This window comes from Melanaphis sacchari, unplaced genomic scaffold (assembly GCF_002803265.2).
Source record: "Melanaphis sacchari strain LSU unplaced genomic scaffold, SCAv2.0 Contig12_pilon_pilon, whole genome shotgun sequence".
Lineage (NCBI taxonomy): Eukaryota > Metazoa > Arthropoda > Insecta > Hemiptera > Aphididae > Melanaphis > Melanaphis sacchari.
Window position 1 is genome coordinate 2,546,425 of NW_020270527.1, and position 20,677 is coordinate 2,567,101.

Here is a 20,677-nt window from a genome sequence, read left to right on the forward strand (position 1 = left end):
GGGAGCATATTTTAAATTATGTCTCTATATGTTTCTTATACAGAATAATTCGCCAAGGACATCCACTTCTTTTTTTCTTTGATAATGGAATTATTCAAAATCTGATTTTTAAATTTTTTATATACACTTGATCATATTTTCGAATACTTGAAATATTTGTATCATTTAACTGACTTAAGGCTTACAAACCACTGTATGTCAAATGGCAACCCCCATTTTTTTTTCTATAAATAATTGTTGAATAGATATAATTTTTTAATATTGATGAATCAAAATTCGAGCGAGTGGTTTCTAAATGATTTATTAAACTCTTAAGTAAAAAGGAAAATGGTCTGCGTCAACCCGAAACACCAACAATCGATAATTGTTTATATTTACGAAAAAGGTTAGATAAGAGATTCGGCGGCATCCGGACTATGACTATGGACACGAACGATTATCCTTTATACTTAAAGTTTAATAATTTGGAAGTCACTAGTTCAAATTTTGATTTAAATACATGAAAATTAATTATATATATCCTCAATAATTTAAAAAATAAAAAAGGGGAGGGTACCATTTTAAAAACAAAAGTTTGTATTACCACTGAGCCATCCGTAAGTGGTTTGTTAAGAACTCGTGGGGCATTCTTGGTAAATTACACTTATTTAAAGTATAGATATAAATAAAGAAATAAAAATATTACAATATTTAGAGTATTTAACAATTTTATCAAAAATGATTTAAAGTATAACCAAACATTTGTCGATTTTATCCGGTTTTACAAGTTGATTAATAGTTTGGAAATATTTTCGTGTGCGAATTACTTATTAGTTATTTCTATATAATACCTAGAAAGCAGTAATCGACGTAATGATTCAGTTTCAATTTTTTTAATTATCTTTAATTATTGATTGCCGTCACCATAATATCTAATAACCACATTTGTATGCAGTATAGTTTCAGAATATTTTTAAGTTTCATTTTAATTCTGGTCAACAATAATTTAATGCACATTTCAGTGGTCTAATAAGTTTTCCAAGTTCAAAACAATTGAGTAATGGCAGTTTAGAAGTCTCGTCTAGTTTTTATTTTGTTTGCGCACGTAACCTTACGAAACTACGGGTTAGGTTATATTAATGTATTATTGATTTTTTTTTCCTGTTTGCAAGCTTTACGATTTTGTAAAAAATTATAAACTAATTTTTCAATTGTATCTTAAGTATATTAAAAAAATACGATTTTAAAATAATATAATTTTGTTGGAAATATAATTTGTTTAATATTTAATGGAATAAGGACCCAGATTCAATACATACACATTTTATATGACTATTTAAAAAATAAAAATAAAAACCATTTAATACTCAGCATAATATCCTAGAAAATTAAAATATTCTTTTGTGAGAAAGTTGCTATCATTCCAAATTAATTGTTCAACATATGAATTACAAAATTATTAGAAATTAAAACTAAGCCTTAGGTATTGCAAGCAGTAGGTAATAAAATCTAATTTTTGGTAAGGATTTATTTCTTCATTTATATTGAAATAAATTTTCAGGTAGATATAACTTGTCCAGTTTCTATTGGCAATTGGCCATCGTTTATATATTTTTTTTAAATAGTAGTCTGAAAACGATAATATTATATTGAAAAAAATCTCATAATCTCATAGTCTAAGAACTTTTTTTTTAAATCAACAGTTACAGTTGTTAAGTGCCAAAATTAACTGAATTTTTTAAATTATTGCATTTTTAAATAAAGAAAGTAATACATAGGAATCATATTTCAATATAGATATTAATATATTATAGTCTGAAATATTTTAATACATGTATCATATACCTATTGTACCTATCAGTTTTGTTATTTTGCAATGATGTTTACTAAATTTTTTTTATGTTAAAATATAAACAGTGATTTAGTATTTTAATTACATATAAAGAGCTGGTGTAATTTGATCTTGATGTTTGCAAACTTTTGAATCTGAGTTCAAGTAATTAACTTATTATTTTTTCAATAAAATTGTGTATAAATAATTATTTGATTAAAAGTCTCTGGGCCATTTTCTTTTCAGTCAGCAAGTTGTATTGGCTAGGTATAAAGAAATTAATAGTAAATGAAAGGATTTGAATGATAATATACTTATTTATGGAATCATTTGTAGAGTTTAGATACTTGAATAGAGGTCAATTTAAATAAATTTTTAAGCCCGACAATATAAAATTAATTTCTTTTTGTTAATATTAACTGCATTTTTCAATATAGTATCAAATTAATAATATACTAATTCACTAAATAGTATTATATAATACAATACAGATATCACTGTATAATTAATTTCAAGGAACCGATAAAAAAATATGCTATATTGAGAGTTTGTTACATTTGTATAAACATATTATTTATTAAAATATTTTCAAGGAGACGACAGTCTTGTAATATTTGTAAATATTAATAAATATATTATTTCATAATCCAAACAAAACTTAGTCTCATTTTATTATAAAAATATTATATTATTTAAGATTATTAAGGTAATAGAATATTATTAATTTTTAGTAGTTACAAAATGTTAAGATAACCAATTACTTAAAAAAATTAAAAACTTTAAAATTCAAAATTTTTACAATTTTGATAAATTATTTTTTTTAAACTACCATTTTCAAGATAATAAAATTCTACAAATGTTAAAAAAAAATATGACCTCCTTGATGTATTATCAGTGCTAAATTTCTAATCTGTAAAAGTATAAATGTTGAATAATATAGGTATGATTATTGTAACTTATACACGAGAATAGAAAAAATAGTTTTTTTTTTGTGTGTGTTTGTACAAAAAATTTTATATTTTATCTAAAATTACAAGAAAAAAAAATTGTATGTAGAATATTATAATACCTATTTAACTTATTTAATCAGAAGTTAATTATAGCCAATAAAATAATCTTTGATAATATAATACAAACAAATATAAATATTCTATAAGCATTCTTCTTGTTTAAATGATAATGTAAGCAATAATTTTTATATACACCTAATTATAAATTGATATCTTGGACCTAATAATTATATTAAAAAATAAACTCTGTACTTAAATTGAATATTTTAATTTCAACAAATAATTTTAATTTTATCATCAAGATTAAGTGTTAAAGTATTGGTTATTAAAATTATTAATCATAAAAAGGTTGGTTTTTGTTTAAATAATACATTAAAGGGCAGGTGCTTATTTGGTATAATAGCTTATGGCTATAATAATAATAATATAATAAAAGACTAAGTTTAAATTAAAATCGGAATATTAATTTTTATGTTTGGTAAAACATTATTTAATATTTTATTATTAGAAAAATATAATTTTAATTATGTTACATTAGTTATACTCTAAAAAGGAATGATTTTTTGCTTTAACCTTATAGTCTAATGCAGCGGTTTCCAAACTGTGCACCGCGGTCCACATTTCATTGGTTTTCAATGAGTACTTTTTTTCATGTTATATACAGTAGGGCACCGTGGCTAACTTGGTGCCTCTAAAAGGGCACCGCGGAAAAAAAAGTTTGGGAACCGCTGGTCTAAGGAATCACATTCTTTCAAATTATATTTCATTATCAAAAAATAAATTTAAACTAACATTGTAATTTATAGGTACTAAATAATACTGTTAATAAATAAAGCATACTTAAATGTGAACCTATCTTTACAGCAGTAATTGAGTAACTAATATATAATACTATTTATGATAATAAATTATCGAATTTTTATTAAAAAATAAGTACTTTTATAGGAGTCAGCACTCAACCCACTATTTATATTGTCTTTCTAACCTATGTGCAATACAACAAATTGATGAAATTAAAATTACTTATATATAAATAACTTAAATAACAGAATTAATTTACCTATTATCAAATCAGAAAGAATATTATCTAGGGCACTTCATCGGCTTTTAAAAAACTCATTGGCTGCTTTAAAATTGAAATATCTAATAGGTCAATTCACTTAAATAAGTAATATTAAATCTAATTGAAAAATAATTCAAACTTAAATTTGATATATTGGTTAAAACATCAAAGAGAAAATAAATAGTGTACAAATGCTAATATCTTCTAAAATTTTAAACTTTGACACAAGACTTCTGAATTTCAAATGAATTATAAATTATAATATTGAAATTATAACTGCTTAATATTTTAATACTTTAACCAGTATATTAAATGCAATCTGTATGCATTCATTAGAAAGTTATATTAATCTATTAAAAAAGTATTTTATTTATTTATATAATTTCTAATTGTGTATACTTAAGTATTTATTATAAATGAATAAGTAAGCAGATTAAGACAAAGTCAGATAATTATTTAAAAAATGTTGACAATAATTGGAAAACAACTCCTTAAATAATTTAGAACACGCGATAATATACTATCCCTAATACCTACATATATTAAAGATCATACTATGTAACTAAATAGGTAGGTTAACTACCTATGATAAATAATAGGTAATATCAAAATATCAGATGACTGACTATCAGAGACCAGAGTTAATTACATTATATTGTAATACAAATAAGTGCAGGTGCTTTAATTAAGTACGCATACTATAATACAAATTATAACAATAAGTCGGTACATCAAATTTGTGTAATATTTAACTAATAGTTACATAATTTCATCAACCCACTAAACAAGAACTGTTCTTATGATAGTCAGTTCACCTAGTTACCAATAATAAATGATATAAACAATTTGTGGTTAATTTTCAATCGAACCAAACAGAATACAATCTGAGTAGGTATTTACGCTCTACCCTTATTTATTTATTGAATTTATTTAATAACAGCAAATTAAAACGGGATACGAGGAATGAATATAGCTTACCTTTTGCTAGAAACCCCAGTCGAAGAACATTTTTGAATCTCGGATGCGTAATGATTTGAACGCGAATTATTGATATTTATATAATCCACTATTTTATTGTATCGCAATATATTTCAGCAGGCGACTTGGGTTACTATTTAACGCGTGACCGTGTCTTATAGACGATAGTATATCATTAATATTTTGATAAATCGGGATTCAAAATTTTTATGTCGTTACTATATATTTCGCCAAATATATATATGTGTATAAAAAATATATATATATATTTACACTGGGGGGATAAGCGAAAAACAAAACAGTTTAAAGAAATCGTGAGACAGGGTGAAACAAGTGTAGACTGTAAAGTACTAAAGTAACGTATAACAAAATAACAGTAAATGAGAGTAATAACATGCGCGGGTGTACGCGTGTGTACAATCGGCTACTGTGCAGATCGTTAAATTTTTACTGTTTGAGTGGAGAAACGGAATTAATAGTCATAAGTTATAATCGAAATGAAACAATATACACAGTGCACGAAGCATACAGCGCGGCAGTACTGCGGCGATTACAGCTGTTGGCTCAGTGGGGCAAAAAACAGCAGCTACGTCGATCAGTGTTTCATAAAACGTTTACCGCACGAAAAATAACATATAACAATATGATATAGGACATACGTGTACGACTTACTATGGGGCTACGGCCGAATTTTGTGTTCCAGCCGCGTAATCGTTATCGTGGGCACGAAAATATATTGTCATGAAAACACAGCTGCTTTATCACGTATCAGTCGATATCGACTTGATAAAACGTTGGTAAGTTTCAGCGGCGGTTCGTATATATCGTGATAATCCGTAAACGAGTGATGAACGACATAAACGTTTAATTAATAATAAATAATTATTACGATCTATTGAGTATTAACTGAATGGTATTATTATTCATTACTATTGTTTGTTGTTAACTGTACCTTTTATTTACGTGACAAACTGACATTTTATCGTTACTGTTGTCATGACTCGATAGTTATCGATGGAAAAATCCGACCATGAGACTTTGGCCACTGTCACTTCGGTGACACCGGCACTGTCGGCCTCGGCAGATGTGAAAGTGAACGAACCCCGCAAAAACAAGCAAAAGCTGTACAAGCGGCATTTTTTGGCTCTCTTGGAACGATGCGAATTTATACAGCAGGTAAAATGCTTAGATGGTGCCTTCCCTTTTATACGTATTGTAGTCCATAGTTTAGGCAAAACTTATTTCTACCACTCATATTACCGGGGTGTAAATCTTTTGTATACAATTCTGCTTCAGTAGTACATCTTTTGTCTGTTGATTTTTTATGTATGTAATCTATGTGTTTAAGGACAACGAACGTCTAGTGCACAGGATACATCAAGTCACAAAACAATTAAGACGGATCCGGTTGGAACGAAAGTATATATTTTTATTCTGTCAAATAATCATAAATCACTATTAAAATTAACTGATACTTTTTCAGGTTTATTATGGATCGATTGGATACGCATAAAGACAACTGGAGAGAAGCTGATTTGAAAATAGATCTAGGAACTGATTTACCTTTACCCGAAACAGTTAATTTAAAAGTAATACTGTTTATAATATATTACAATTATAAGTATTATAAGTATAATACAATTTTAATTTAATATTATTTATTTATAAAGAATCAAGGAACAGTAGAAACACCAAATGGAAAAAAGAATTTGAACATGAAATCTACTGAGAAGAAAGATCCTAATTTACCCAAAAGACCAGCAAATCCATTCTTTAGGTTTTGTCAAGAACAAAGGCCAATTGTACTTGATCAAATCATTATGTCAGGTGAAGGAGAACCTACAAAACAAGACCTTACAAAACGACTAGCAATAACTTGGAATACTATGGAACATAATGATAAAAAAGTATGTAAAAACAATTTTATGTTTAAGTATTTAACATGTTTGTTATTAATCCTATATTATCATATCTTAGCTCGGGTTAGCCAATTGCATATATTTTAAATATCTAGAATAAATTGAGTTTTAATGAAGCCATTTGATGTCTCCAGTGTCTTTGAATAATGCTTATATGTAACTGAAATTTTTACATTTTTATTGTATATAAAAGAATGATCAAAAAGTGAAACAGCACAGCATTGGTGGGGAGGGGGGGAGTAACGCTAGATGCATACTATGTCCAAAGCAGTAGTTGATGCTAAACACTATAGGAAAACCTATCATTACTATAACTTAAAATAGTATATAGTATCGTTTATAGTCTTAAAAAACATACTTTAAAACTATGTTATATGAGAAAACATCATGTAATGGGCTCTTTTTCTTAGCTTTATAATTAAATATAGTTCTGTCATTTTGGTTCCATCTATTACTAGAATTGCTTATAATAGAATGATTAATCTTTAATTTCTAAGTTTTACATCATAATTTATCCTCAGAACTGACTGTCCTCGTGATTACTTTCTTATCCAAAAAACTTTGAACTTATCTTCTATTTCGAATCAAAAACATACTTCTAATTTATACATTTTAAGGAAATTTCTGGCAGATGAAGTGAATTCTTTTACTTTGCTTTTCTATTTTATTTCAGTGTTTTGCCTGGCTAAATAAAAAATTAATTTCCTTTATATGTTCCTTTTTTCTCTATTAAATATTTATTGTACACTCTCTTAACTAAACACGTCTGTGAATTGGTGTTCTCAAATGAGAACCATGTTTTTGTTTTTAATTTTTTATTGATATTTAAATTTTTAATTTTTAGATTTAGTCTATAAATTATATTATTCACTTATATTTTTCCTTCTTGTTTCATTTGACTTCAGTAGTTACAAAATATAATAATACAAATTATTTTTTATAAGTAATTTTAAAAATAATTATGTAATTGATTTTGTGTGTCTAGGTAACTTAAATTAATATTCATACTCCAATGAGTAATAACAATTTGGTTCAGAAATACATATTTTTTTTTTTAAATCAAACTTTAGGTATAGATAAACACTGATTATTTCAATTTTTAACTAATGGGTGAATTTAAAAAAATTATTAGTAAATTAATCTTTGAATACTTTATTTTTGTATAACATTTAAATTTGTACTTCTTTATTTTAAAATATCATAAACAATTTAGCTGTTAATAGTTTATAGCCAAAGCTCAGAAGACAGAACTTAAAGCATTATTTATGTATTATTTTGGAAAATCTTTTTACAATCAATGTAAAATATAATTGTTTTAAAATTAAATAAATTTGAATTAAAAATTGTTCTGTTACATTTACATACAGTTATATTTAATTAAGTTTCTGATATAATAAATTAACATTCCTTATTTTATAATATAATTTAAAAAATAAAGTATGAAATTATATTTTTAATATTTAAAACAAGAATTTTAGCATTTGGTCATTTGAGAAAAAATTATGTTGTTTGATATCACATTATAAGATTTTTCATAAATGAAAATTAATAATTTTATTATTAAAAAATATTTATAATTTTCAACAAAATTGTTTTATTTTAAATATTTTACTAAATGACCTACAGTTGTATTAGTGCAACAATGCCTCAACTTTTAAACCATATTCATAATCATGTAAAAAAAAAATTTCCATAAATTTAATTAATAGATCCCCTACCATGTTTTTTTAAATTAATATCTGTTATAGTTTTATAATGATTAAAATGCAACAATATTAAAGAATGTAGTTATGAATATTATTATTTTTTTTAGGTTTATTATGATATGTACGAGAAATCTAAAGAAAAATATGCTGCAGATATGGAAGAATACACATTTAATAAATCTATAAATGCAGTTCAAACATCTAATTTCTCATCTCGATAAGTTTTATTATGTATTATTTAAATTGTAAGTTCAAATGTCTATGTTTGTATGTCCAATGTATTATTAACGAACAATTTATACAAGAATGTATTATTGTAATAAAATAAGTATTATTTTTTAAAAATTGTTTTTCAAATCTCTCAACATTTTCATTGTGTTAATTGGTTCACCAATTGTTTGAGTAAATTTTTGAACTGATTCATTTTCTACTCTCATGAATGGATTAATCAGCTTTTCTAAACCTAAATTTAAAAAAACAACACTATATGATCAAATAATTCTTAACATTAAAAAAACTCATTTTTACCAATAGTTGATGGAACACTTGGCTCTTTTATTTTTCGTTTGGCTTCAATATTCTCTAATTTACTCAATATATGTTGGTTAGATGGTTCAACATGCAAACCAAACTTCAAATTTTGAATGGCATATTCATGTCCACAAAACACAGCCTGTAATGATATCTTAGAAGTTAGTAGTGTTATGCATGTGATGATATTAGTATAAAGTTTATTTTCTTACAGTGCTGTCAGGTAATTGTGATAATATTTTAATTAATGCTTTATACATTTGTGTTGCAGTACCTTCGAAAAATCTACCGCAACCTCCTAAGAATAATGTATCTCCTAGAAATAATACAAAAAAAATTAAAAATTAGAAGCTGTATTCATAGCTAACATCATCTTTACTTCTATCTTCTGCTTAATCAAAATACTTGATCAATAATATAATTTAAATCTATAGTTTTAAATGAAAAGTAACTAACATGACATAATATATTAAAATGGAATAAAAACAATAACGGTAGATATTTAATCGAATCCAAAATTAACTAGTGGTTTTAATAATGAATTAAGTTATAGATAAAAACATAACACATAAAAACTAAAAAATTATTAACACCTATGTAAAAAAAATACTTTTTAAAATACTTAGTTTGGTTTTGATATTTTGATAAATCATACAATAAAAATAACCTGTAAAAACAACACCATTTTGCTCTTCATTAACATAATAGCAAACGTGTCCTGTGGTGTGACAAGGTGTGCATAAACATTTAATATTCAATGATCCCAATTGAACATCTACTCCATGTGTATCAATCATAATTGTAAGACCATCAATTCGGTCATCACCTCCAATAACAGTCAATTGATCATTGGTATTGCTGTTAATAAGTTCTTTGTTGCCACCAGCGTGATCCCTAGTAATAGTTGAAATTAAAATTGTATTTAATTGACATTTTAAATCACACATTGGAATTCACAACAATAAATTAAACTCATTGAATCATGATATTGCTTTGAAAATTAACATTGAACTTTGAACTTAAATTTAACAATACATTTTGGCAAACAACCTAACCAGGACTATAAAAAAACTGTCTTTGGTTAAAAATAAATATTTATCACATTTATAAAATAATATCTTAAAAATAAATATAATAATATTTTAATTGAAAGGTCAATAATCAAAAAGAATAGAAATGAGCAAAGAATAAATAAAATTTATAAATTTATAACTATCAAATAATATTTTGTAAATTTTTTTATTTGTTAATTAGAAAATATTTTTAGAAAACAAGCATTAATGAATATTGTAAATAATTATGTAAAATTATTCATTTTAGTTAGATACCTACCACAATGAAACACCATATAACATTCAGAAAAGTATAATAATAACTCTTTAATTATATTACCAATGATGGTGTGTTGTAAGTACAGTTGTTAATTTAACATTTTCTTTACGGACTGCATCCCAAACCACATCAGGTGCTACAGGATCAACAATAGCAGCTTCTTTTGAACTATTATCAATTAATAAATACATAAAATTATCTGATAATGCTGGAAGCACTTGTACTTTAAATTTCCCAAACTCCTTCGTTATGATATTGCTATGCATTGTAGTTAAAGGCCTGTGAACTAAATAAGTATCTATAAATATTAACATCTTTAATTTTAATCTTCTTAAACACTATGAAATTTCTTACATAGAAATGAAGATTTCTTTATCATTACACTTGGTAATGTGGATAAAACTTTAATGAACATTATTAAAAGTTATTAATCATGAAAAACTGAAATACCATGTATCATGATTAAAAAAAAAAAAAAAAAAAGAAGAAATTATGAATTAAACCAAAACTAATAAGCTTACCAATGATGTTTTATTTCAAATTAGCAAACTTGTGGTATTGTAATAAATAAATTTTACTTCTGTAAGATCAAAAAATAATGAATATTTACGCAAATACTATTCATGAACTTATTAACAATGTTATGATTTTTTGAAACTTTCTAGTTTATTATAATCTATATACCTATATTACCTATATTATTAAATATTAATATTTAAATGCAGAATTTTCTGATATTATATAAAATGATAAGTGTTATCATTATGTTTGGACTTTGGAGTATATATTTATTATTATTAATGATTTAGTTTACTGTACATTATTTTTTTTTATAATATGTAATATTATCACAAAATATTCTGTAATACCTATAATTATTCTGTGCTATTACTATTTAGTATTTATTATATACTATTAAGTATGCAATATGCATCATACCTACTAAAGAGTAATGAAACATAAAATCACAATTCAAAAGGGCGATACCCTATAAGCAACAATGTGTTAGTGTTGCACTACCATATCATCTTTTCTTTAAGGTGTTAACCATACGCGTTTTAATTTAAAATATAAAAATCACTGATCAATTATAATTTGTTTTTATGATTTATTACTTCAGTTTTATTTAATTTTTCTTCAAAAAATATCCAGCAATTTTTAAAAAAAAAAGCTTCAAGAAATAAAAAAACACTAATTAACTTGGTTAAATATTATAAGTGATTGGAATGGTCAATATAATATAACATGTCACAGTTACACAATGCATAATTATTATATTTTACAATAATAATTAAAAGGGATTATGGAATTTATAAATTATTTAATCAAATTTGATTCTTAATTCAGACAAACAGTTCTCAAGTAGGTATCAGTTCTTTATTTTACACCAACATTTATCTTTCCATAAGTTCTATGGTATTTTTATGAGTTTTAAATTTATTCTTATGTCAATAATTTGAGCTAAAAAGATTTGTATACCTTCTACTATTTATTATAATATTTGTTTTAAATAATTGTGAAACAGTAATTGGATTTAACGTTACCATCAATATGTTGGCATCTTGGTATCTAAGTTTCTACACAACAAATCTTAGTAAAATGGTGTATTTATTATAACTAAAAAAAAACAGGTATACAAACAACTTGAAATACTTCAAATTGTTTACCTAATATTTAGATACACTAAATATCAAGTTTATTTAAAAACATTTTACTTATTAAAAATTATAAATTAAAAGAAAGTTTTATGAAGTTAATTTTGCACCAATGTAAAATAAAATCTCAATGCATCTATAGAAATCAGTTTTAAATCTATTAATCATATTATATGGATTCATGGTTTAATGATAGAATATTTGAATTGTATCTCAGGATTCGCAAAAAAATGGGGTTGGAAGGTAGAAATGTAGAATGATTGCTGAATAGTAAAATAGTCGTTGACGGATTATTAAATTGATTGTAAAAATCAACAGTGCAATTGTAGGTAACTGAAGATCTATAGACAATATTGCTATAGCTGTAAGAGGGAATTTTGAATTTGTAGGTACACAATAAAATGCTACAATATAATAACTGTTGTTTTTAGTAATACAATTATAAATAATTTTACTAACTTTAACAATTATTAATAATGTTGTAACTATAAATGATTATATTAATATAAAATGTTTTAGAATTATTATTAAAGTTGAAATTTGATTTCAAAATACTCTTAAAAGCATTATAAACATTAAATATTTCTTGATTATAAAAAAAAAGAGAATTTCCAGAGTTTTAAAAAAGGTACTTACATAATATTATGATTTGAATAAGAGTATTTATGACTTAAAAATATTTTATTTAGTAGCTATGCACATTGCAGATTATTTTATAAATTTATAGCTGTTTAAATTTGAATTTGTATATTTTTATTTTTGAACAATTATTTATTTGTATTATTAGTAATTTATTTTAAAATTTGTATTTAAAAAAATATTTATATTAAAAGATTTACAGTGAAAAGGTACTCGAATGACACTAAATAAGTGTGCTAAATATTTTATAGAAATGTGCATGGAGCCAATATCTATTATTGTAGAATGATAACACACAAAATAAATATAAAACATGTAGTTTCAATTAATAATATTTCATAGAACGTTTTGAAAGATAAAATTATATTATTTTATATTTTACTATTTTTAAAGCATACTTTGATTAATTTTAAAATGCAATATAGCAATCATTAATTCATAAGAATTATAAGACAGAAATCTTAAATATTTTTACCAACTAGAAAAATTATTAATATTTTTAATAAAATAATAATATACATGTCATATGACTAATGTGAGTGACAGTTAATTAAATAATAAACAAAATGAATATTTTTAAAAATAAAATACTATATTGAAATTCTATAACTTAAATTAATTTTAAGTGGCCAGTAATCTGGTCAATAACATCAGAGTTAGCTGGCCCAATGCCTATTACAGTAGGTGTTCCTGATTTGACTTGAGTTGCTCCAGCGTCATAAACAATGCAAGAAAGCACTTTATGGGATTTTGCAACCTTTGACAATTCTTCAAGACCTTTTGAACCACTTTTTATACTAACTACAACCTTCTTCTGTCCAGTCATTAGCCACATTTTTGCCATTTGAGGTTTATGTTGCATTGCCGCTTTATAACATTCAACAGAAGCATGGGAACATTGAGCTGCTATTTTACCTTTAGTCATTCCCAAATCATTTCTAACTACCAATACAAGTTTATTATGCAAAGAAAGTGTATTTAATGGACCAGAAAGTAGTGGTCGAATGTTGCGATATCCATATGAAGCTCCTGTGCCAATCAGAAGACCGACAACAAATGGAGTAATGAATTCATGATTAGAAATATCAAACATTGTTTTTATTTGCAAGTTTTTGATTTTTTTCAATACACAATTTAAATTCTTTCACTTCAGCTTGACACTTTCTCCAGTCTTTTGTTGTGGCTATGCAGTCTTGAACTTTATAATGTAGGTGAGCACAGTTAGTTTTATTTAGTAACTCGTCTAATAAATCAATATCATCCTTTGTTTGGCTGGACTCTCCTTTAGGGTGCATTTCAGTACTCAGATTTAACCTAAAAAAATGATCTTAAATTATTTAAGCTAAATATTATTATTTTAAATACTTAATGGACATGTACTTATATTAAATATTTTATCTAAGATACAAACTTAATAATAAAAAGTAATTTATTGAATTAATATATAAAATTCAATATTCATTTCAGATAATAATAATTATATATAGTGAATGTAGTATGTAGTAATAAATAACATAAAAAAAAAAACAAATAAAATGTTTAGAATATTAAGCACAATACCATGATGTAAATAATAGTAATAAATATTGAGCTTGTATAGATTCATAAATAATTAGTAATCTGATCTAAGCTATAAACATTTTAAACATGAAATTGTGTTTGATATATTTCATATAAAAGAGCAATAACACATATATTTTAATGGAAATGTTACTATGTTAGAAGTATCAATTGCAATTCATTTTAATGTATTATAGTATTTTTGTTGAATACATATAATATATAAAATTTAACCTAAAATTTTTATTATAACCAATTGAATAGTTGTTGAGTTTTTTTTTTTATTGATCTTGATTATTGACAACTAAGGCCATTAGCTGTGCATAGGAACAATAGGTATTTTTGTGTAAGGTTTGGTTAGTAGAGTTGGAATACGTGGGTATATGTGTGTATGCAATGGATTCGTCACTAAGAACTCAGGTGGTCACCCATTCGAGAGCTAGCGACGCCAGCTGATTAATGGCCAAAGCTGACCATCGCACCATACCAGGCCAAAGTTGTTGAGTTTATAAGCTACGAACATTCATTATTATTTTTATGCTTATATAATATAAATTTCATTTATTTTTATAAATAAAAATGTTTAGTTTTTATGTTCTAAAACATTATTCCTGTATGAAGCACTATATAGCCCTATACAAGTTGAAAAACTCACTCTCTTGTTTCAAGGAATATGAATATAAATGTTGGTGCTAATTGGTTAAGTGATTCAGAAGAGATAAGCGAATAATAATAAATAATAATTTATATATAGATAGTTTATTGAAGTAATTTCATTTTATTTCTTACTTTAATATGAATAAAATAAGTGGTAGATTTTAAGACATTGACAGATATTATTATTTTTAAAAAGTTTATCCAGCACTTTTCCTTAGGGAAATTAGGTATATAATAATAAACAAAGGTACTAGTGCTGTATAACATAATTTAATATATACAAATTACAAATATACTTACTAAAAATTTAAATTCCAAATTTAAATAGATTTTAAATTCTGTAATTAAGTACCATTAGGCTCATTCTGCTTATCTGCTTATACTATGATTAATTTGAAGTTTAATAGTTAATATTTAATATGAATATCGGTACCAAACTAATTTTTAAAATAAATACCTGCTTACTACTTAACAAAATTATAAGATCGAATCACTAATCACTATTCACTACTGTTTTAAAATGATAAGCGATAACAATTTATTTTGATATTAAATTGTTTTTTGTTACCATTACCACAAACTAAAATAAACCATGGTATTGGTAGGATTGTAAATATTTTTAAATTTCCAATTTAATAATTTCATGAATATATATTATTTTAATTTAAAATTAACGTTTCAATTTGTCGGTATTCTTTTCTTACAATTTGAAATACTGTTGAGAATTGTTGTGAGCCTTATAAAAACGTATGTTTAGATAATTATTTTCCGATATATTAATCAATAGAAGGATTCTAATGTTGTCTATTGATATATCGTAGTAACAATATTAAATTTACTGACTACAAGATAAATTATAAAAAAATTCTAATTTATTTAATTTTTATATACCAAACATCGAATGTTTCTGATTTTTTTATTATATTACCAATAAAATAACAACAGAAACAAAAAACAATACAACTAGGTAACCGTAAAAAATTTGTTAGAAATACTTAAAAAAAAAATTAAACACATTAAGTTATAAAAATTGTATTTTACTTTTATGTTTACATAATATTTACTGTGTTGGAATTGGAAATGTGTGAATATGTGTAACTCTAAATTTATAAATCAAAGTGTACGTCATTCACGATGAACATTAGCACTTGCGTAAATCTGTTGACTATCTGAGTTTTCTGAGCCTGTTGATGTACCTAGATTGTAGGCAGTAGCATTATTTCAGTTTTCAACAGAGGTGGTAAAAATGTAGACCGATTTAAATAGATAACTTAAAAAAAATCTCACGTTACGCTCAAAACCACATAGGTAGGTACTTTCCTTTTTAACCAAAGTTTTCTTAACACTGCATATGCCATATTTTATAATTTAGATAATTTTTTTCTAATTTTAATAACGAAACATTTTTTATTAACTAACAATATAATTAACAAGTATAAAGTAGCGAATATTTTGTACTTTATTTTATTTAAAAATCTGTTAACTTACGATTAAATAACAAAATTATAGATTAAAATATATTTAGTCAACTATGTAATTAAGCATTAAGCTATACAATTATTTGTGATTACTGATTATCATTAGGTATTACATTTGATGTTATTATTGTTTTTTTACTGACCATTATACCTATTATAATGTTCTTTTCCTTTCACAATAAACACACCAATTTACTTACATACAGATCCTGTCCACAGTCCACTGTCAAACGATGAAACACAAGGTATAGCAATTCTTCGGATCTTCAAGAGACATTCCGCCATAGTAGAACCGATCTCTGTGGCAGAGTATCGAGTGGGGATACCCAAGAAAATTGATTTTCGAAGAGCTGCAGTGTATTTTAAAATTTTCCGTTGTATTGGTTATACTTAAAAATACATTACATTTTACATTATTCCAACTATTAATAATTATTAATAATTTATAACTATTGATTATAGATTTGACTATTCTATAATCAATACTTTTAATAAATTTATCATCATGACAATAATGTCATTCCCAGGCGTGCACCCAGAATTTTTGTTTGGGGGGGGGGGGGAACTTAATAATTACACACAAGTAAACAATTAAAACTAATTTTTAAATAATCACATTTATTTACTATCACCATATAATGTTATATATTATTATGTATTTAACATTTATAATTATATTTATAACTAAATCAATTTAAAATTTAAGTTTCCTGGGTCCTTTTTCAGAAAGAACTGTTAATACTTCGGATTCTTTAATTTGTATTTCTCGATATATGTGAAGATTTGCCAGACCATTTAAACGTGAATGTTGTATTTCGGAGATAGGTTTTAATTCGACGTAATGTAGAAATTTTTTGAGGACTGGGGGCGGTTCATTGATTGTTGAAATTTTTGATTTAATACTAATATAATTAAGAAGAGTACTACTAGTACTAACTTCAGGTTTCTTTCGTTTTTGACTCATTTTAACTCAACTTTTGTATACACATAAGCACATTCGACAAAGCTATCACTAAAAAAAAATCGAACAGACTGAATTATCTAAACGAGTTTTTCATGCCACGACAGACAGTCGAAAGTCATAACTATCATTGTTATCGTATAGTTACCAATCAAAGTTGATCCTACATAATCGCTAGGTTCTCGCTAATATCTATAAATCTAAAACTAATTTTCAACGAAATAAGAAATCGGCGATTCCCACAAACCTTATCGCGTAATATTGAACTATTTTTATTCATTATATATATGTGTGTATCTAACATGGTAAAATTTTAAAATATAACATTATCGTTTATCATTGTTATTTGTTATACTATAATATTTGCTATAATAACTTATAATTTTAATGAAAAAATTTTTTTTTTTTTTTGGGGGGGGGGGGGGGCTTAAGCCCCAAAGCCCCCCTTTGGGTGCGCCACTGGTCATTCCTAATATATAATGTTTTAGGAAATATAAAATAGGGTCGATATTTCTACCAATAATAATTAAATAGCGATAACCAAGATGCTGTCTTGTAAAGAACACTTTTATTTTTTATTCGGAATACGTATTCAAATAAATGAGAATTAAAGTATTCAGAATATATATACGAATGTTTGAAAAAGTATTCGAATACTATAAGAAAACTTTTTTTTCTTGTAGTTTTTATCAGTTTTGAAATGGTTGGAATTAACTATTAGGTATAGGTAATAATTAATACAAATATAATAATTTATAATACATCGATATAAAATTTTTACAAATGGTTATTGCATTATATTTCGTTTTATGAATAAAACTATAAAATTAATATTCATGATTTATAATCTGCCCAATTAATAACAGAAAAATGTCTTATTATAGATTTGAAACTATTTTTATTGTTCGAAAAAAAGTATTTTTTAATGGATAAAAAAATATAAATAAAAGTATTCAAAATACGTATTTGAATATATTTATTCGAATACTTTACAAGAACGCCGGGCTGCTTTTAAAATCGGACAGGGACCCGCTTTGCTACCCCCTCCCCACAAATAATTCTATTGATCACAGCACGTAATGTGGACCCGAAGATATTTTAAAATTTAGGATTGGATAAATGAATACTCTAGCCTTCCCCTCAATGTTACCCCAGGATTTAGGTAAGTATTTTATTTAAATGTCATGAATGCATTTTAAATTTCAACTATGGAGTTTTAAATATTTTTTATTAGGTTTTTTTAATTAAAAAATATAATATATTTATGATTTTGTTGAATTATATGTGGTTAAATTTTCTTCTATACCTATTATTTATTATTTTATTATATTATTGTTTATTTTGGTAAACATATTGTGTTTTGAATAATTTTTTTATTTAGTGAGTAAGAAGAAAATTAATTGTGATATACTGATATTAAACTATTTACCTACTTGTAAATTAGTAAATTACTTTAATATATATATTTTAATTTATCGTAAAAATATTAGTTTTATGTTAATATAAAAAAAAATTAAATTGCCTACTAAAAACTCCTTAAAAATTGTTTTTACAACAGTTTTCAATGAATTATGATTTATGAGTAATAAAAATTAACACCTATAACTATTAGAAACGTCTTTACTCTATTTTATACAGTAAAAGTTATTTTTGTGAACGATAAATAGTATAAGAATTTACATGTGTATCATAGATAAAAGTATAAATTCATACATAAATTAAGACAAATTTCTTTATTTTTTAGACTTAGAATTTAAAGGCTCATGAAGGCTTCACTTAGGAAAGATCTCTGTAACGACTATATCATTTACTTCATAGTGTATAATTGCAAATTGTATCTAAGTTTACTGTATAATACTGTTATATAAATTATAATATACATAATATAGGTATTTACTTATAATTTTTATGATATTTAAATGTTTGTTATGATAATTCAAAGAAATTCCAGAGCATTATTTTTAAATTTTTATTGAAAGATGTAGCCTATAATATAAGATATAAATGGAATGGGACACATTTCGATATGACATTCAATGACAATTACAGGAGTGCATACAGGGTAAAAATGCATTTATTTACATGTCGTATATCATATTATGTGATTTATTCATGTATCATAATAGTCAATAGACGTTATACTCCAAGGTTTATTTGTTATAATATGAAGTATATATAATGCATTATATTAATGCTATATGTCCATATAAAATGCAATCTTAAATTTTAACAATGTAGTAGGTAAATAATATCTTGTTTTTAAGAAATATTCAAAATTTTACCTTGTTTTTTTAAAATAATGGTATTACTTTTAAGTATCATTTTTAACGATATCTCATTTAATTATTTATTTTTTATTTTTTAATAAACTATTTTATCATATAAGCTTATTGTTCTAATTAAAACAGATTCCATAATATAGAATTTTAAGAAATTTTTTTTTTAATAAATAAAAATACTTATTTTACAAAATTATTTTAAATTAGGAAAAGATTGTCGAAAAATAAAATTTGTTTATATGACGTATGTATTTTACTATAATCATGAAGCTTTTACAAATTTTTTATTTACCTAAATAAACAAATTTAATTTTATAAATTATTAATGATATGATTGAAAAAAATGTATTTATATTTTTTTAATAAATGTGATCTGATTTATTCAGAAGCTCAAATGAGAATATTAATAATAGACGTATTATTGTAAATTATTCAATACTTAAATTCCTTGTATAATAAAACAGTGATTCATCAAGTATGTTTACCACAAAGTTTCCTTTAATAGTGAATTTATTCAAATTTTGATTTTTTGAATTTTTAAATATATTTAATAACCATATTTTAATAATATAATCAATACTACAAAAAAATCTCAAAAATTTAAAAGTATAATATTTAAGTATATTTAAAAATTATAAAATTCAGATTTTGAATAATTTATTTATTGAAAAAAATTAATCTTTATTTTTAAATTATTTTCTGGAGTACATGATTAGTTTCATAAAGATTATTACAAAATAATACTTAGTATTGACATAGATCTACACAGTACAGACTAAGTCTATTGGTGCCCACATAAAACTAATATAATATTTGAAGCATTTAAACTAACCATGTGTAGTTTGACTTTTAAAATGTAATATAACTAGAAATTGATTTAATCTGTGAATAATTTGATATTATGATCATCATTGACTATTATTATGTATTACCATAGAATGAAACTATTGTTGATGGAAAAGGCGGATAATCGGAAAATATGGTCGTTCTGGATGAATTTCACTATTTAATTCTTTCTGTGAATTACAATTTTTACCTAATAGTTCTGAAAAAAGAAATTATATTGAAAAATGTAAAATCATTTACCAGTTCTAAAAAT

At 24.4% G+C, this 20,677-nt stretch overlaps 5 protein-coding genes across 6 annotated transcripts in view; 1 reads left to right on the top strand and 4 right to left on the bottom strand.

Moving 5' to 3' along the window:
- The window catches only part of LOC112591196, an 18,346-nt gene extending 13,260 nt beyond the window's left edge, over positions 1-5,086 (bottom strand). Inside the window, exon 1 of the mRNA XM_025334930.1 lies at positions 4,862-5,086. The gene's annotated coding sequence lies outside the window, so the exon portion shown is untranslated. The remainder of the gene's footprint in view (positions 1-4,861) is intronic.
- Positions 5,087-5,700: 614 nt separating this feature from the next.
- Positions 5,701-8,802, top strand: LOC112591205 (non-histone protein 10). Its single transcript, XM_025334950.1, has 5 exons — positions 5,701-6,037; positions 6,210-6,280; positions 6,345-6,450; positions 6,532-6,768; positions 8,594-8,802. Exons 1-5 carry the CDS (start codon positions 5,876-5,878, stop codon positions 8,705-8,707), a joined length of 690 nt encoding a protein of 229 aa, XP_025190735.1. The 5' UTR covers positions 5,701-5,875; the 3' UTR covers positions 8,708-8,802.
- Positions 8,747-11,044, bottom strand: LOC112591203 (hydroxyacylglutathione hydrolase, mitochondrial). 2 transcript variants are annotated; one of them, XM_025334946.1, is made up of 7 exons: positions 10,871-11,044; positions 10,704-10,790; positions 10,410-10,635; positions 9,685-9,911; positions 9,230-9,333; positions 9,015-9,159; positions 8,747-8,949 (listed from the first exon to the last, which is right to left on the bottom strand). In XM_025334946.1, exons 2-7 carry the CDS (start codon positions 10,762-10,764, stop codon positions 8,825-8,827), a joined length of 888 nt encoding a protein of 295 aa, XP_025190731.1. In that variant the 5' UTR covers positions 10,765-10,790; positions 10,871-11,044; the 3' UTR covers positions 8,747-8,824. The 2 variants fall into 2 exon arrangements, with proteins under 2 accessions (XP_025190731.1, XP_025190732.1); XM_025334947.1 differs by lacking the exon at positions 10,704-10,790 and having other exon boundaries at positions 10,871-11,043.
- Positions 11,045-13,214: 2,170 nt separating this feature from the next.
- LOC112591207 (peptidyl-tRNA hydrolase 2, mitochondrial-like) lies at positions 13,215-13,756 on the bottom strand. Its single transcript, XM_025334952.1, has one exon. The coding sequence runs from the start codon at positions 13,734-13,736 to the stop codon at positions 13,254-13,256; it is 483 nt and encodes a 160-aa protein (XP_025190737.1). The 5' UTR covers positions 13,737-13,756; the 3' UTR covers positions 13,215-13,253.
- Positions 13,705-15,332, bottom strand: LOC112591209 (cytochrome c oxidase assembly factor 4 homolog, mitochondrial). The gene is made up of 2 exons (XM_025334954.1): positions 15,161-15,332; positions 13,705-13,957 (listed from the first exon to the last, which is right to left on the bottom strand). Exon 2 carries the CDS (start codon positions 13,936-13,938, stop codon positions 13,729-13,731), a length of 210 nt encoding a protein of 69 aa, XP_025190739.1. The 5' UTR covers positions 13,939-13,957; positions 15,161-15,332; the 3' UTR covers positions 13,705-13,728.
- Between the last annotated feature and the right edge of the window lie 5,345 nt (positions 15,333-20,677).

What these genes read in the sequence shown, in the direction of transcription:
- LOC112591205 (XM_025334950.1), top strand. Translation starts at nt 5,876, where the DNA reads ATGGAAAAATCCGACCATGAGACTTTGGCCACTGTCACTTCGGTGACA. An exon ending in CGGATCCGGTTGGAACGAAA is followed by an intron (nt 6,281 to 6,344) that starts GTATATATTTTT and finishes ATACTTTTTCAG; the next exon opens with GTTTATTATGGATCGATTGG. An exon ending in CCGAAACAGTTAATTTAAAA is followed by an intron (nt 6,451 to 6,531) that starts GTAATACTGTTT and finishes TTATTTATAAAG; the next exon opens with AATCAAGGAACAGTAGAAAC.
- LOC112591203 (XM_025334946.1), bottom strand. Translation starts at nt 10,764, where the DNA reads ATGTTCATTAAAGTTTTATCCACATTACCAAGTGTAATGATAAAGAAA. An exon ending in AAATGGTGTTGTTTTTACAG is followed by an intron (nt 9,334 to 9,684) that starts GTTATTTTTATT and finishes TATTATTTCTAG; the next exon opens with GAGATACATTATTCTTAGGA. An exon ending in AAGTGTTCCATCAACTATTG is followed by an intron (nt 8,950 to 9,014) that starts GTAAAAATGAGT and finishes TTTTAAATTTAG; the next exon opens with GTTTAGAAAAGCTGATTAAT.
- LOC112591207 (XM_025334952.1), bottom strand. Translation starts at nt 13,736, where the DNA reads ATGTTTGATATTTCTAATCATGAATTCATTACTCCATTTGTTGTCGGT.
- LOC112591209 (XM_025334954.1), bottom strand. Translation starts at nt 13,938, where the DNA reads ATGCACCCTAAAGGAGAGTCCAGCCAAACAAAGGATGATATTGATTTA.